Consider the following 15,693-nt stretch of genomic DNA (forward strand, 5'->3'; position numbering starts at 1 on the left):
GGTATCTTTAATTTTTAAAAAGTTTTCCATTATGAATAATACATTAGAGAAGAATACAAAAACCAAGATTGTAAATCTCAATAATATCACAAAGTGTGGAATTAGCTAGTACTCAGGCCAAGAATTATCAGTATCTAAAAGCCCCCCAACAGTGTCCCTCCTGATCAATATACCCTCACCCTACCACAGAAGTAACCAATATCTAGACTAAATTGGTAATCACTTCCTTCTTTTCCTTTAGACCAAGAACATGCATCCCTATAAACTCTAATTTAGAATGGCCTATGTTTTTAATTTTACATAAAATAAAATCATAGCACATATTCTTTTGTGTCTAGGTGCTTTCACTCAGCACATTTGTGAGACCCATCCAAGTCACCACATACAGCCCTGCTGTTCGTGCTCACTGCAGCCTCACATACTGGGCTTAGCTCACTGGGCCTCCGCCTCCCTTGCCTGGTGATTCTTTGCGGTCTTGTTAACTGTCCAGAGCCTTCAGGCACATTTAAAATTTTTTTTCTCCAGCTTTTTTAGTTGTCTTAAGTAGGTTTTGTCCTAATTATCTAGTGCTACTAGACGGTTCTGAGAAGAGGAGTGGCATAATCTGACATATTTTAATACATCTGTTAAATGCATCAAAAATGCCAGACAGAATTTTTACAAAGCACTTAAATAATGTCTAATACAAATATGTCATTAGTTTATTTCCCAATTACCAGTAGTATACATATGTATTCTCCTAATTTGTATTTTCTAACTTATTTAATAATGTTCATCTACTTTTCGTTATTTTTTAGATTATTAATTTACTGGAAAATTTTCTTTAACCAAATACTAATAAAAAATGATAAAAGCTAAGGGGTGCCTGGGTGGCTCAGTCAGTTAAGTGACTGCCTTCGGCTCAGGTCATGATCCCAGGGACCTGGGATGGAGTTCTGTATTAACCTTCTTGCTCAGCAGGGAGCCTGCTTCTCCCTCCAACTGCAGCTACCCCTGTTCGTGCGCACTCTCTCTGACAAAATCTTTTTAAAAAAATTACAAAAGCTGATACTCATAAATGAATCACTTTTTTCAGCTCTCGGATTTTTGTTTTCAATAAAAACATTTAAATCCCAAACATAATTACAAATATACCTTGTAAAAAATTAAATTCCTCAAAAGCTTATTTGTATTCTTATATATTGACATGTTACCACAAATGTACTATTTAATACTCTGTGAATAAAGATGATAATGAAAAACAGTTTTAGGAATATTAAAGCTGACACTATGTAGAAAACAATATGCCCTTAAAAATTTAAAATCTGGGGCGCCTGGGTGGCTCAGCTGGTTAAGCATCTGCCCTCAGCTCAGGTCATGATCTAGGGGTCTTGGGATTCCCTTTCCCTCTCTGCCTCTTCCCCCGCTTGTCTCTTTCTCTCTCAAATAAAATTTAACTTTTTTTTTTTTAAAGATTTTATTTATGCATTTTGACAGAGAGAGAGACACAGCGAGAGAGGGAACACAAGCAGGGGGAGTAGGAGAGGGAGAAGCAGGCTTCCCGCTGAGCAGGGAGCCCGATGTGGGGCTTGATCCCAGGACCCTGGGATCATGACCTGAGCCAAAGGCAGACGCCTAACGACTGAGCCACCCAGGCGCCCCTCAAATAAATAAAATTTAAAAAAAAAAAATCTTTTCCAGTTAAAGACAGTAGACTGAATATGAATATTTAGCTTCTCTGACTCTTAAAGCCCCAACTTTTCTAACAGACTTTTTCAACAGCATAAACTGACAAGGACAACGAATGGGACAGGAGGTAGTATCAGAAAATTGTAAAAGCTAGGTAGCATATGGATGAGTAGAATCTTTAACCTGCATTAAAGAATGTTGAGAAACAGCTAAATTTACATTGTAAGGTGCACAAAAGGCTTGAGGATATAGATTTCTCAGAAAGGCCTGACTAAAAAGAGTAGGACTTTTAGTCTTTTAAAGCCTATTTAAACATCAGCTGGGTGTGCCCATAATATCTTCCCAATCTTAGCAGCTAAAAAATACCCCACCTTCACTCCAACAGAAAACTGGAGATTTTTCTTTGGAGAAAAACAGAATAAAAAAACCTGGTGGTCTCTGGACCACACTGAGAACATAGATAAGTGAATTCAGACCCTCTAAAATTTAACACTTCCATAATTGAAAACCCAGAATACTGGGCCAGCCAGGTATATATTCTCTGGAAAGAACTGCAGGACTCTCTTCCAATGAGCACTGGATACAGAAGGAAATAATCTAGTTAGCTCACCCTATGGTGAAGATTAGGGTCAATCAAACCCACCAAAATCCACACAGCTTTCAGTGAATCCAAATTTTAACTTTGGGTCTCTGTCACTGAAACCAAATTCATATATTAACTAATCATATATTAATTAACCATTAACTATGAAAAGCTGTACTAGGAAGATGGGAAGAATGTAAGAGTGTGGTAGCAACAGGGAAGGAAATGGTCTCTTCCCGCAGCGGGAAGTCAATAAAAAGCCTAAAAACTGAGGATCAGAGGGGAAGGGAGGGAAAAATTAAACAAGACTAAACCCGAGAGGGAGACAAACCATACAAGATTCTTAATCTCAGGAAACAGACTGAGGGTTGCTGGAGTGGAGGGGGGTGGGAGGGATTGGGTGGCTGGGTGATGGACATTGGGGAGGGGATTGTGGAAGACCGATGAATCACAGACCTGTACCCCTGAAACAAATAATACATTATATGTTAATAAAAACAAAAATTAAAGAAAACACGGAGAGTACTGAAGATAAATAACAAAATAACCAGTAAAGAAAAACAAAGTGGATGCCTCTGAGAATGGAAACTGGGTGTGAAGACAGCAGGAAACAGGGCAGGGAACTATCATTTCTCTTCAACATATCTAATAGAATTGGCTAATTATTTTTTTTTTATTTTTTTTATTTTTTAAGATTTTATTTATTTACTTGACAGAGAGAGACAGCGAGAGAGGGAACACAAGAAGGGGGAGTGGGAGAGGGAGAAGCAGGCTTCCCGCGGAGCAGGGAGCCTGATGTGGGGCTCGATCCCAGGACCCTGGGATCATGACCTGAGCCGAAGGCAGACGCCTAACGACTGAGCCACCCAGGCGCCCCTGTCTAATTATTTTTAAGTATTATATATATTACTTCGATTTTAAAAATTAGTTAACAATAACCCTAAAATCTTAAGTAAGGAAAGCAGGGGAGGGATTTAACAACAAAAACTAAAATTAATAAATGTAAAATAAAGAAAATAAACATTCCATAGTAAAAGTCTTACCTCTGCAGTAAATCTACTTGACACTGGTGTAATAAATCCAATTTTACCATCATTAAACACAACAGCAAACCCATCAAGTGTGGCACAGTATTCCATGTCTCTGATGTGCACATCTGCAAAACCCAGGAATGAACCTGCTGATGAAAACATAAGTACATGAAATATGAATATAAATATAGTGAATAATGTCATCACATTTTTGTTTGCAAACCCTGTAAGGACAGTTAATAGGGCAAAAATAATGACCTAAGAACAATTAAATCATTCCTTCCTACACACACACACACACACACACACTCCCTTTGTATAATTAATTCCCAAGTAGAAGAATCAATGTTCACCCACAGCAAATACCTAAGATTATATCAAATATCAAACATCTGGTTCTACCCCATGCAGAAGGTATAACTACCTCTAGAAGACTGCAGATCTACTGAAAAAGGTACTGTGCAAAGATTAATAGCTTTCCTTCCATTTGTCATTCCTTCCCAGTGAATAAGATGAAGAAGTCCGTCAGAAGTAGCAACGAGGAGATCTTCGAGCATAGACTGCAAACTGTAAGGAAATAAGCAATTTAGAACCAATTACCTGTTAAGAGAGCATATTGGGAAAGCAATGAGTATGAATATAATTGCTCTGGAGAATATTAATAGAGAGAGGATCATGAACCGACTTACAAAACTGTCATCTACAACTTAGCTATCTAGTAGGTTCATATAAGTATAATTTAATCTAGAATCAGAAATTCTGGAAAAAATAAAAGACTATGGGCAGCCATTGTCACAAACTTCATCAACCAGTTTTCTAAAAACTAGAAACACTGAAACAGCAAATTCGAAGATGGAAGGATAAATGAAAGCTGACAAGAAAGGAAAAAGGCAAAGAACCCATAAAAAGAACAACTTATGAGAGGCTGACAACCTGGAGCCATAAAGCAGAGGTAATAATCCTCTAGCCCTGGCCAAAAAAACCTTCTGCGGTGATGGAAATGCTCTGTATCCATATTATCAAACACGGTAACCAGCAACCACACGTGGGGGCTGTACACCTGAAACATGGCTACTGTGACAAAAGAAGTGAATTCTCTTTTTTTTTTTCCTTAAGATTTTATTTACTTGACAGAGAGAGAGACAGCGAGAGAGGGAACACAAGCAGGGGGAGTGGGAGAGGGAGAAGCAGATTCCCCGCTGAGCAGGGAGCCCGATGCGGGGCTCGACCCCAGGACCCTGGGATCATGACCTGAGCCGAAGGCAGACGCTTAATGACTGAGCCACCCAGGCGCCCCAAAAGAACTGAATTTTTAACTTTGTTTACTTTTAACTAATTTAAATTTAAGGAACTTCATTTGACTAGAGGCTACTTTATTAGCATGCACAGTTCTAGACCCCAGTATTTCTAGAGCATCACTGAGCCTCACATCGTTCATTCACACAAGCATTTATAAAGCCCATGCTCTACGACAGGTAATATGCTCTGTGTTAAAATTAACAAATGATTTTTGAGATTTCGAGGTTGAAAAAAATAGTTTCTCCCTTCAGAAGATGGCTCAGTTGACCTGAGAAGTAATTATGGAGTATGATCACAGCACTTAACCTATTTACAAAGAGATTTAACATATACTTACCTAATGGCAAATAAATGCTCACTTTGCTTACTCTTATGTGCCCAGGCCCTAAGGCAGTGCTAGTTATATTTGGCACTAAACGCTTGTGGGAGGCAGCAGAAGGGACAAAGGGCAAGAGGAAAGGGGAATCTATGAATGACAGTGCAAAGGTACCCACACCGAGAAAGAAAAGGAGAACCAGGGGAACCAGTGGAAACGGCTCTATCAAGACAACCAAGGGAGTAAGATGGATTTAAGAGTACTCAAGAGTATCAAATGCTAGGGGCGCCTGGATGGCGGCTCAGTCGTTAAGCGTCTGCCTTCGGCTCAGGTCGTGATCCCAGGGTCCTGAGATCAAGCCCTGCGTTGGGCTCTCTGCTCAGTGGGGAGTCTGCTTCTCCCTCTGCCCCTCACCCCACTTGAGCTCTCTCTCTCAAATAAATAAAATCTTTAAAATATTCAAGAAAGCATCAAATGCTATAAAGAATACAAAGAAGAATGAAAAATGTGGTGTCTATAATATATACTCTCTATTATACACTACTAAGTTTTCTTTCATAGTTAGAAGAGTATATTTCAGAAATATTTTAATCCATAATGGCGGGGGGGGGTTGTAATGTTTTAATTCTTAAAGTAAACCTTCAATCCTTTATAAGCTGAGTTCAATGACTCATTCCCCAAGGAGTTCAGACAATGAAGAACTGTGTTTTCTTCCCTACTATAAAAATATTAAAAACAATAGAATAATACGTCCCCTTACCCAGCTCCATTTCTTAAACTTCAGAGTATTTGTAATCAATTGAGTTTACGAAGGTTCACCTCTGAAGTATTATTCTTCCCCTTCAAATTTACATTTTAGTGTAAAATTTATATGTAGCATGTAGTGAACAGAATATAAAAAAAATTATGTTTTATATCTGCTGCTGCATGTCAAGAGAAGCAATTTACTGGACAGTCCCTGGTTTACCAGGGATCTTCAGTCAGCAGGAGTCAGCCTAGGTTTTCTCCAACTATATCCTCCTTCTCTCCTGTTCCTAATTCCCTAGAAGAATCACTGCATATGACAGGAACAAGATCAAGGTCACCCTGCAGTAATTTAACTGCCTACTAGGCAAAACTCAGTACTCTTCTGACGAAGTTAATAGAATTCAGAGTCTCTACACTGTCATCTACAGTGCTATGACAAAAAATGACCAGATGTGTGAGGAAACAGGAAAACGTGACCCAGAGTCAAGAGAAAAATCTATCCACATAAACAGACTCCGTCAATCTTGATGTTGGAATTAAAAGATAATGACTTTAAAGTAACTATGATAAACATGATAAAGAATCCACAGGAAAAGATAAAATCCCCCTCATTCAACTGAAAGTAAACAAACTCATTAAAACAAAGGCTGATATGAGTTGTTAAAATACTGAGTATTTCCATAAAGTTAGCAAACAGGCCTCAGTCCATGCCACGCAAATACGTGCCCTCTGACTGCCAGTGTCACAAAGATCTAACAACTAAAGGATTAACACTTGGCATAAGGGGATATCAGGATTCTGTACCAATAACTGCTATCACATTTCTTTTCATGCTGCACTGGTTTTTAAGTATTTTGAAAATCAACCCTGAGTATAAAAATACACAAAATATACATAAATATACTCTGAGTTATATCTTCAGAGAGCCTCTCCAATCACTGACTTTGTAGGCTTTTAACAGATAACTGATATCCCAAAGGTGCCTCCCCACCCCCCTTAATTTAGGATCTTAGAAACATAATAGTAGGATCTTGAAAGCAGATTAGCATTTCTGATTAATCAAATATTCTTTTTTTTTTTAAAGATTTTTATTTATTTGTTTGACAGAGAGAGAGACAGCAAGAGAGGGAACACAAGTATTCTTAATGGGAAATATCTAATTCGTAATTACCAATTCTCAAATATGTAAATATATTTTAATGGCCTAACAAATATTAAATACTATATACTACATAGGGCTTTCCTAAGTGCTGGGGAGGAAGATATGGAATAAACTGTGGTATTTATTAGTATTTATTATGTAGTATTAAAGAAATAGACTGAGTTTTAATTATAAATTATATTAGTACTTCTCACCTTTTAAACATTCTCAATCCTCAAATAATCACAAATGTTGGATGCTTACCATTAATCCTATTCTTTCTTCAAGCAAAACCTAAAAGATGGCAAAAGTCTTGCCATATTATGTCTACAACCAACAGTTTAACCATTATCTGTAGTTTCATATGACTTATATCTTTGGTTGTGGGCAGGAAAATAGTTGGTTATAAAGTCCAAATATCATGTCTTCTCCCTCAGGGCAAGATCACACAGCTTATCTCCAATCACATTTCCAACAAGTACGCATTACAGGTGCTAATAATAATACCGCTCTAAAATGCAATTATTTTTCTCAAGTTCTGAGAAAAACCTTAGAGATTTCCAGTCACCTAAACTTGTATATTAAAAACTAGCACCTGACTAAAACAAACAAACCCACATTTGTACAAGATGTCAGGATTTCTTTTTTTAAAGCCTCTTTTTCTATCCCATCCCCATGAGCCCGACAGCTTGTCAGTGGGTAGAGGTAGAAAGCCATGCTTGCGCTGTGCGTCCACAGACATTCCACATTCCTTATGTACCAAGTTACACTCTTGAATCTGTGCTGAAATTGCACCTGAGGTAAAGAGTAACCTCCCGACCAAAGCGATCGTAACTCAAACTCAATCCTCTGTAACCCTGATCACATTGAAGCAAATAACATTCTTTTTCTTTGAAGAGAATACATAAGGGGTGCCTGGGTGGCTCAGTCGTTAAGCGTCTGCCTTCGGCTCAGGTCATGATCCCAGGGTCCTGGGATTGGGCCCCACATCGGGCTCCCTGCTCGGCGGGAAGCCCGCTTCTCCCTCTCCCACTCCCCCTGCTTGTGTTCCCTCTCTCGCTGTCTCTCTCTGTCAAATAAATAAAATCTAAAAAAAAAAAGAGAATACATAAAAAGATGGACTAAACAAGGCAAGACAAGAGCCAACCACTTGCATACAGTTTTGATATGTACCAGTATTTGTACTGTATTCTAACAAAAGAAATGGTGAAAAAAGGCTTTTATTAGAACTGTGAATCAGAATTTAAAAACATGGGTATTACATTCATACAGTTCAATATATTCATATACTACATCTATATAATTCAATATTTAATAAGACCACAAAAGTAAAAAGTCTTTTTCCCCAAACCTGTGGATAGTTCTCATGCCGTTTCTTATACATTTTTCCAGAACAATACATATTCTTTTTTTAAGATTTTATTTATTTGACAGAGAGAGAGAGACAGAGAGAGCACGCACAAGCAGGGGGAGTGGCAGGCAGAGGGAGATGCAGACTCCCCGCAGAGCAAGGTCCCGATGCAGAACTCGATCCCAGGGCCCTGGGATCATGACCCGAGCCAAAGGTGGTTGCCTAACCAACTGAGCCACCCAGGCGCCCAGAACAATACATATTCTAACACTACCAGCTCCCTTTTAAAAAGGACTGTCAGCATTATTATATAGAGTACATTTGCTTTTCTCACCTGACAACATATTTGGGAAGTTTTGGGCCCCTCGGTAGCTCAGTCGGTTGGCATCTAACTCTTGATTTTGGCTCAGGTCATGATCTTAATGTGGTTCATTAGATCAAGCCCCACGGGGGGGTCTGCACTGGGCATGGAGCCTGCTTAAGAATCTCTACCTCTCCCTCTGCCCCTCCACCCCCCTAAAAAAAAAAAAAGTACCCTCATTTTTTTTCTACAGATGCATGCTCTTCCCATTGTGTAGAAGTTAAGAAAATTTATTTAAACAGCTCCCTATTGATTGACATTTAGGTAGTTTCTGATCTTTTGTTATTGTAAACAATGAAAAACCCTATAAGCATGTCATTTTAATTATTTGTAGGATTAATTCCTAGAAGAAGAAATGCTGGACAAAGACCATGGGCTTTTGCAACTTTGACAGACCTTGCTTAATCAATTTCCAGAGACACTGTATAAATTTACACTCCCACCACCAATGTATAAAGTTCTCCTCATCCTGATCTCCTCCCCAACAGTATGTTACCTAACTGTTCATATGTAGAAGTCATTTAATCTCCTAATAGAGATCTATTATGTAATGTATTAACTGGAATATAGAAAATGAAAACTGTTTATATTCTGTGTCCATTTGTTCTATTGTCTTTTTCTCGCTATAGAGAATCTTTATGCGTTGTGAAAATTGGCCTTTTGTGATACTCACTGGAAGTATACTTCCTTGTTTTCATAGTTTGTATTGTCTTTTGATCATACTTATGGTGTTTTTTTTCCCAGTTTCTTTTTTTAACTTTTATATAATCTAATATATCAATGTTTCCTTTCATAAGAATTTGCAGATATTTTGACAGGAATATTTTAATGACTCCTAACAAAATGAATTTTGAATTAGACTACCTCTTTTGCTAGTATTTATCATTTTTTAAAAGCAAGTGTTATCAATAAAGATAAGAAATACTGGCCATTTTGATGCATAGAAGGCTGGAATATTACCATTGTAATTTCGTGATTATATATGACCGGGCACAAAAACAGCAAAAGGTTCTTGGGGGTCCAATTTTAACTCTGGATTAAGTTAAAAAGAATTGTTAAAAAAGAAAAAAATACTGTAGTAAAAAACTTTAAGTTAAAAAATACACTTTTAACAAGACCCACACATCACAGACAACTAAAATGTCAAATGCAAAGCAATTAAGGAAATAAAGCCAGGGGCGCCTGGGTGTCTCAGTCATTAAGCGTCTGCCTTCGGCTCAGGTCATGATCCCAGGGTCCTGGGATCGAGCCCCGCATCGGGCTCCCTGCTCAGCGGGAAGCCTGCTTCTCCCTCTCCCACTCCCCCTGCTTGTGTTCCCTCTCTCGCTGTGTCTCTCTCTGTCAAATAAGTAAATAAAATCTTTTTAAAAAAAGAAAAAAGAAATAAAGCGAATAAATGTGTTACACATTTTTTCTACCAATGGATATAAAGTAATTTTTTGTATTTTGGTATTGCTGGCCTTCTTACCACAAAACATTTATTCATGCTGAGATCAGAAAGTTTAACTTTATTCCACGTATTCACATTATTTCCCAAAATCTTTGAAGGTTTTGGAAACAGAGACACTTTCTCTTTTCCTCAATTTGCATGATTTTTATCAGTATCATTTCAAGTAACATGCATTATGTTGTATCATTTAAGCAATTTCAGATCTTACCAAAAACTATAAATTTCTGAATAAAATTATGGTTGGTATACTCAATTTATAGGCTTTATTAAATAACTGAAGTATAATAATGTACCATCTAAGAATCAAGCATTTAAAGCTAAAAAAAAAATTATCCTCAGTGAAAAAAAACGAAATCCACTTTCCTACTGGCCATGTGATTAACCACCTATATTATATATTGTCATCACAAAATGCTAAATTTAACCAAAGTACTATACCTCATGATGGGTGCTTGCAAATCCAGTAGTTTCCTCATTTCTAAATTTAATGCTGGAGCACACTGTTCTTCCTTAAAATGGGGTGTCCCCTTCATTTGTGGACTTCCCCTAAAAAAAATAGCAAATACACAGGATTAAAGATACTGAATTCTCCTCCACTTTGTGACTCATATATACCCAATCAGATAAAGTAAACATAATCAAACTTACAAATCAGGCATTAATCCTTAAGCTTCTCAAATGAAAAACAAACTTAAATTCCATTATAGCAGAGATACCAATTAGATAAACGAGTTTAACCAAGGTAACTTGTGTTGGGGAAGTGGGAGTTGAGAGAGAAGAGCAAAAGAATCTTAGGGGGAAAAATAAAAACAAACTCTCAAGAGAACCAACAGACATTTTCAAATGACTGATGGCCCTTTCCAAGGTGGACAACTATGGGAGGTATATACCTTTCTACACAGGGCATGTCTGAAGTGATCCAAACGCTCACCTCCCCTTACCTTACACCTCACCTCATCCTCGATTCCCCTATCCTTCAGGTATGTGTCAGAATTACGGTCAATTCAGGGATGCAACAGGAAATACTTCACATAAGCCTTGGTAATAAATAGCAGAATGGCCAAATCAAGTAGCACCCTCATATTGAATGGCTAACCAAGAGTGTTTATTAGATCAATGGCAACATCACTGAGCCACCACACAACCCCTCCAAAGGATTATTCAGTAGTTTTGGAATCCCTCTCTACATGGCATGGGACCATTCTTTCTCAGTATCTGTGCCAGGGTTTAATGGCTGCTGGTTCCCTTACTATCACCTATCACTTACTCGTGGCAACAATGAGCCTGACGTTTCTCCCTCTCGAGTCCCGTATACTATTAAAACTAAGTGTCAAGAGTCGAACATGTTCAACAGCTTTTAAGGTTCCTGGCTTTGTGAAAATTATCTTGGTACTTGTCTGCTTACTTTCTGGTTTTAGATGATTTTCTTTTTTTTAAAGATTTTTATTTATTCATGAGAGACAGAGAGAGAGAGTGGCAGAGGGAGGAGCAGGCCTCCCACGGAGCAGGGAGCCCGATGCGGGACTCGATCCCAGGACCCTGGGATCATGACCTGAGCCGAAGGCAGACGCTCAACCATCTGAGCCACCCAGGCACCCTATTTACTTATTTTTTAAAAGATTTTATTTATTTATTTGAGATAGCGTGAGAGTGAGCGAGAGAGCACAAGCTAGGGGAGCAGCAGAGGGAGAGGGAGAAGCAGGATCTCCATTAAGCAGGGACCTCTATGCGGGACTCCATCCCAGGACCCTGGGATCATGACCTGAGCTGAAGGCAGACGCTTAATGACTGAGCCACCCAGGTGCCCCAGGGCACCAGGTAAATTTTATTTTTATTCTTATTTATTTTTTAAGATTTTATTTATTTATTTGACAGAGAGAGACACAGCAAGAGAGGGAACACAAGCAGGGGGAGTGGGAGAGGGAGAAGCAGGCTTCCTGCCAAGCAGGGAGCGCAATGTGGGACTCGATCCCAGGACCCTGGGATCATGACCTGAGCCAAAGGCAGCCGCTTAACCAATTGAGCCACCCAGGCGCCCAGATTATTTTCTATACAGAAGCTTGATGGTACTTTATCTTTTCTGCTACTGCCATGACCTGGAACACTTGACTCCTTCTGTACGCCCGAATGGCTAAACTGGTTGAAGTTAAACTGCATGGGTTCATGTTCAATTAACATGCTTGCTGTGATAGCCGCTAAGGAAGACACCATGAGTTATTAGTTTACATAACTCATATCTGGACTGCTAATCATACACACACTATAACGAATTTCCTGAGACATTCTTCACGTACATCTAGTTTTAAAGTTATTTTTCAAAGCAATACATATACATAATTTAAACAGTCAAATAGTGCTAGAAAGCTTAGGATAAAGGAAAAAACCAGAAGGAGTCTTCTATTGGGACACAACCAGCTTCAGTTCTTTTACCTTTACCTTCTTCTGTTTACCCCAGTGGTTTTCCACAGTACCTTCACACTGCTTTAGCATCATTATTTAGATATCACCTACTAATTTCCCATTCTCATTCTCCTTTCTTCCCCCATCCTCCTAATTATACAAAAATGTTTGCACTATGATGATTAAATAATTTTTACTTCAAGAAGTATTAAGTGATTAGGGGCACCTGGGTGGCTCAGTTAAGCATGTGACTCTTGGTTTTGGCTCAGGTCATGATCTCAGGGTCATGAGACTGAACCCCACGCCCAGCCCCATGCTGGGTGTAGAACCTGCTTGAGATTCTCTCTCTCCCTCCACCCCTCTGCCTCACTCGTGCTCTGTCTCTCTCGCTCCAATCAATCAATCAATCAATGTATTCAGTGATTACATTTCTTTTCTCACATAACTTGTTAATTTTCCTGAAGTTAACTTTACTGCATGCTTTCATTTGCTTAGTTTTCTTTAAACTTACACCGAAGTCTTCTCAGACTCCTTAACAGCTCTGACAAAAACAATATATAATCTTCTATGTGGTCAAACCTGTCACACAACCTATTATTTCCTTTTCCCCCAGGCATCCCTCTGTGGTGCCCACTGCCCTACTAAGTCTAATGCACAGCTGGCATCCTGACATTTTCCTTTGTCATTTCTTTGCCTCTTTCCTATGAGCCTTTATTTTTATTTTTTTTATTCCTCTTACTTGGGTCACATATTACGGCTTCATAGAAAGGTGTATGTGGTGTAAAGTTATAACTCTCAAGTCTGGTATGTCTTTATTTTGACACCTGAATGAGTATTTGGGTATAAAATTTTAGGCTGCACATCCCAACACAAAATGATGCTCATGCAAAGCAATTTGTTACATCAAAAGATTTTACAATCAAAACATGCATCACAAGAAATAAAATATTATGCAGCCAAAAAAAAAGGAAATGTGGAAGAACTCTTTCAACTCCTTGGAATGATCTCCAGGATCTCTTGTTGAGTGAGAAAAATTAAGGTGCACAACACTGTATATAATATGCTACATTTGTATGACAGGGAAGGAAATACAAATGTTTAAATGCATGTGCTCATATTTTAAAAATGAAAAGGGTAGCCAAAACTAAAATGAAAATGGTTGTCTCCAATGGAAGACAGAATACAGGGTAAAGAATGCTACATTTTTTTAAACTTTGAGACATGAAAGTATTTCATGTAATACACCAAATTAAAATTAAAAGCAACAACAAAAACCAATCTCTAAAAACAGAAAATAAACTTAACTGAACATCGAACTAGCAGCACAAATAAGCAAACTTAATTGTGTATTGAGCTAGCAGCACAAATAAGATTTCAAATAGTATTGGTGCACTCTTGGTGGGAAATCTTCTAAGGATAAAAATCCTGAAAGAATCAAATTGTATTCAGTAATAATACTGTTATAATAATAGTGGTATTATTTTGGAGTTGCTATATATTCAATAGGATATAGCAAATAAGTGATTATGTTTACGTTATTAGGAACCAAGAATATCAATAAGAGAAGATATACAAATATAAAACTAGAGAAATAAAACTTTAACTTTTCAAATTTTTAAAAATTTTAAAGCTTTTAAAACCTTTAACTTTTAGCTTAATCTTTAATTTGAATTAAAGGTTTCAGTATTAACTCACAATATATTTTTCTCTTTCTAAAATTTACTTTTTATCTCTGTACCCTAAAAAGTCCTAAAAGCAAATACAACCAAATAACAATCAGCATCAAGTCCCAGTCTTCAAAATACCATTTTGCATGGAAAGAAACCAAAGCTCTTTGGAGAGCTGACTTAACTCCAAGACAGGGGCAAGAAATGGTAAGATGAGCCTCGCATCTGAGAGCAAAGATGTCATTTAAATAACACCACTTTTACGGGCTCCCCGACAGGCTAAAGATGTGACAATCTGATCTGAAAGAATGAGTGCAATTGATAAGCACTCAAAAATGTAAAAACCCCTGCATTTACAGCAATACTAAAAACACTCACTAGTTGGTTACCTCTGGAAGTTGTGAGGACACAACTCATTACTGTAACAAAAGGGAAAGAAGCATCCCTTGTGTTTTTCCTGTATGTACTACATTTCAGGATAAACATCAAATAGATAATGAAAGAAAGTTCTTCTTTACATAATGACAGCTACAGAATGCAGAAGGAATGGTAGAATAAAAAAAAAAATCACAATTTTGTTATCCCTATCAAAATAACAAACCCAGGGAATTAATAAAATGAGTAAATGCACACAAAACCATTAGGTAAAAAGTAGAAACTTAAGACATATCCACCAGGGCGCCTGGGTGGCTCAGATGGTTAAGCGTCTGCCTTCGGCTCAGGTCATGATCCCAGGGTCCTGGGATCGAGTCCCGCATCGGGCTTCCCGCTCCTTGGGAGCCTGCTTCTCCCTCTGTTTCTCTCTGTCTCTCATGAATAAATAAATAAAATCTTTAAAAAAAAAAATAAAAAAAAATAAAAAAAAAAATAAAAAAAAAGACATATCCACCAAATGCAACAGATCCTAGTGTGAACAAACCAATCCCTAAAAAGACAGTTTTGCATTAAAATGGGGGAAACAACACTAAGTATTTGATGATATTAATAAATTATTTTGTTAGATATAATAATATTGTAGCTTTGTTTCTTTAAAATGTCTACTTGTTACTGATAAAACTATTTAGGGCCGAAATGATACAATATCTGAAATTTGCTTTAAAATAACAAAAGCATCCATGCATAGGGAGAAACAGATACTGGTAACTTCTGAATGTGGGAGATGGGTTCAGGGTTTACCATTATACTGTTCTCTCTAGTGTGTGCTTGACGAATTCCTTAACAAAAGCTCAACCCAATGTATTTCTTTCAGCATTTTAAAGGCTTTCCACCAATGTCTTTTTTTTTTTATGTTATGTTAATCACCATACAGTACATCATTAGTTTTTGATGTAGTGTTCCATGATTCATTGTGTATAACACCCAGTGCGCTCCATTCAGTATGTGCCCTCTTTAATACCCATCACCAGGCTAACCCATCCCCCTCCCCTCCACCAATGTCTTTTAGACTCTAATGTGTGGCTTGGAGTTCGAGGACATTCTTATTCACAGATTATTTTTGATGTTTTTCCTATCTGGAAGTTCTTAGGATCGATGTTCCTTTGATTTCTAGAGAGTTCTAAAATTTCAGAACATACATTTTAATAAGTATGTGAACCTATCACTTTGCACAGAGCACCTGCAAGCTGGTCTTTAGTTTGGGTCTGGGAAATTTACGTGTTTGTTTCCTTAACATACTAATT

At 37.7% G+C, this 15,693-nt stretch overlaps 1 protein-coding gene across 9 annotated transcripts in view; it reads right to left on the reverse strand.

Annotated features, from left to right (window-relative positions):
- RIC1 (RIC1 homolog, RAB6A GEF complex partner 1) overlaps positions 1-15,693 on the reverse strand; it is a 166,632-nt gene that overhangs the window by 54,673 nt on the left and 96,266 nt on the right. For 8 of the 9 annotated variants that reach the window (XM_045882150.3, XM_045882148.3, XM_045882146.3 and 5 more), the window contains 3 exons: positions 10,386-10,493; positions 3,707-3,849; positions 3,295-3,431 (listed from right to left, as the gene is read on the reverse strand). In XM_045882150.3, coding sequence (XP_045738106.1) covers positions 3,295-3,431; positions 3,707-3,849; positions 10,386-10,493 — 388 coding nt within the window. The remainder of the gene's footprint in view (positions 1-3,294; positions 3,432-3,706; positions 3,850-10,385; positions 10,494-15,693) is intronic. The other variant, XM_045882147.3, reaches the window with a different exon arrangement.

This window comes from Mirounga angustirostris, unplaced genomic scaffold (genome assembly GCF_029215605.1).
Source record: "Mirounga angustirostris isolate CCGP_5_RB_7025 unplaced genomic scaffold, mMirAng1.0.hap1 SCAF_15, whole genome shotgun sequence".
In the NCBI taxonomy this organism is placed as follows: domain Eukaryota; kingdom Metazoa; phylum Chordata; class Mammalia; order Carnivora; family Phocidae; genus Mirounga; species Mirounga angustirostris.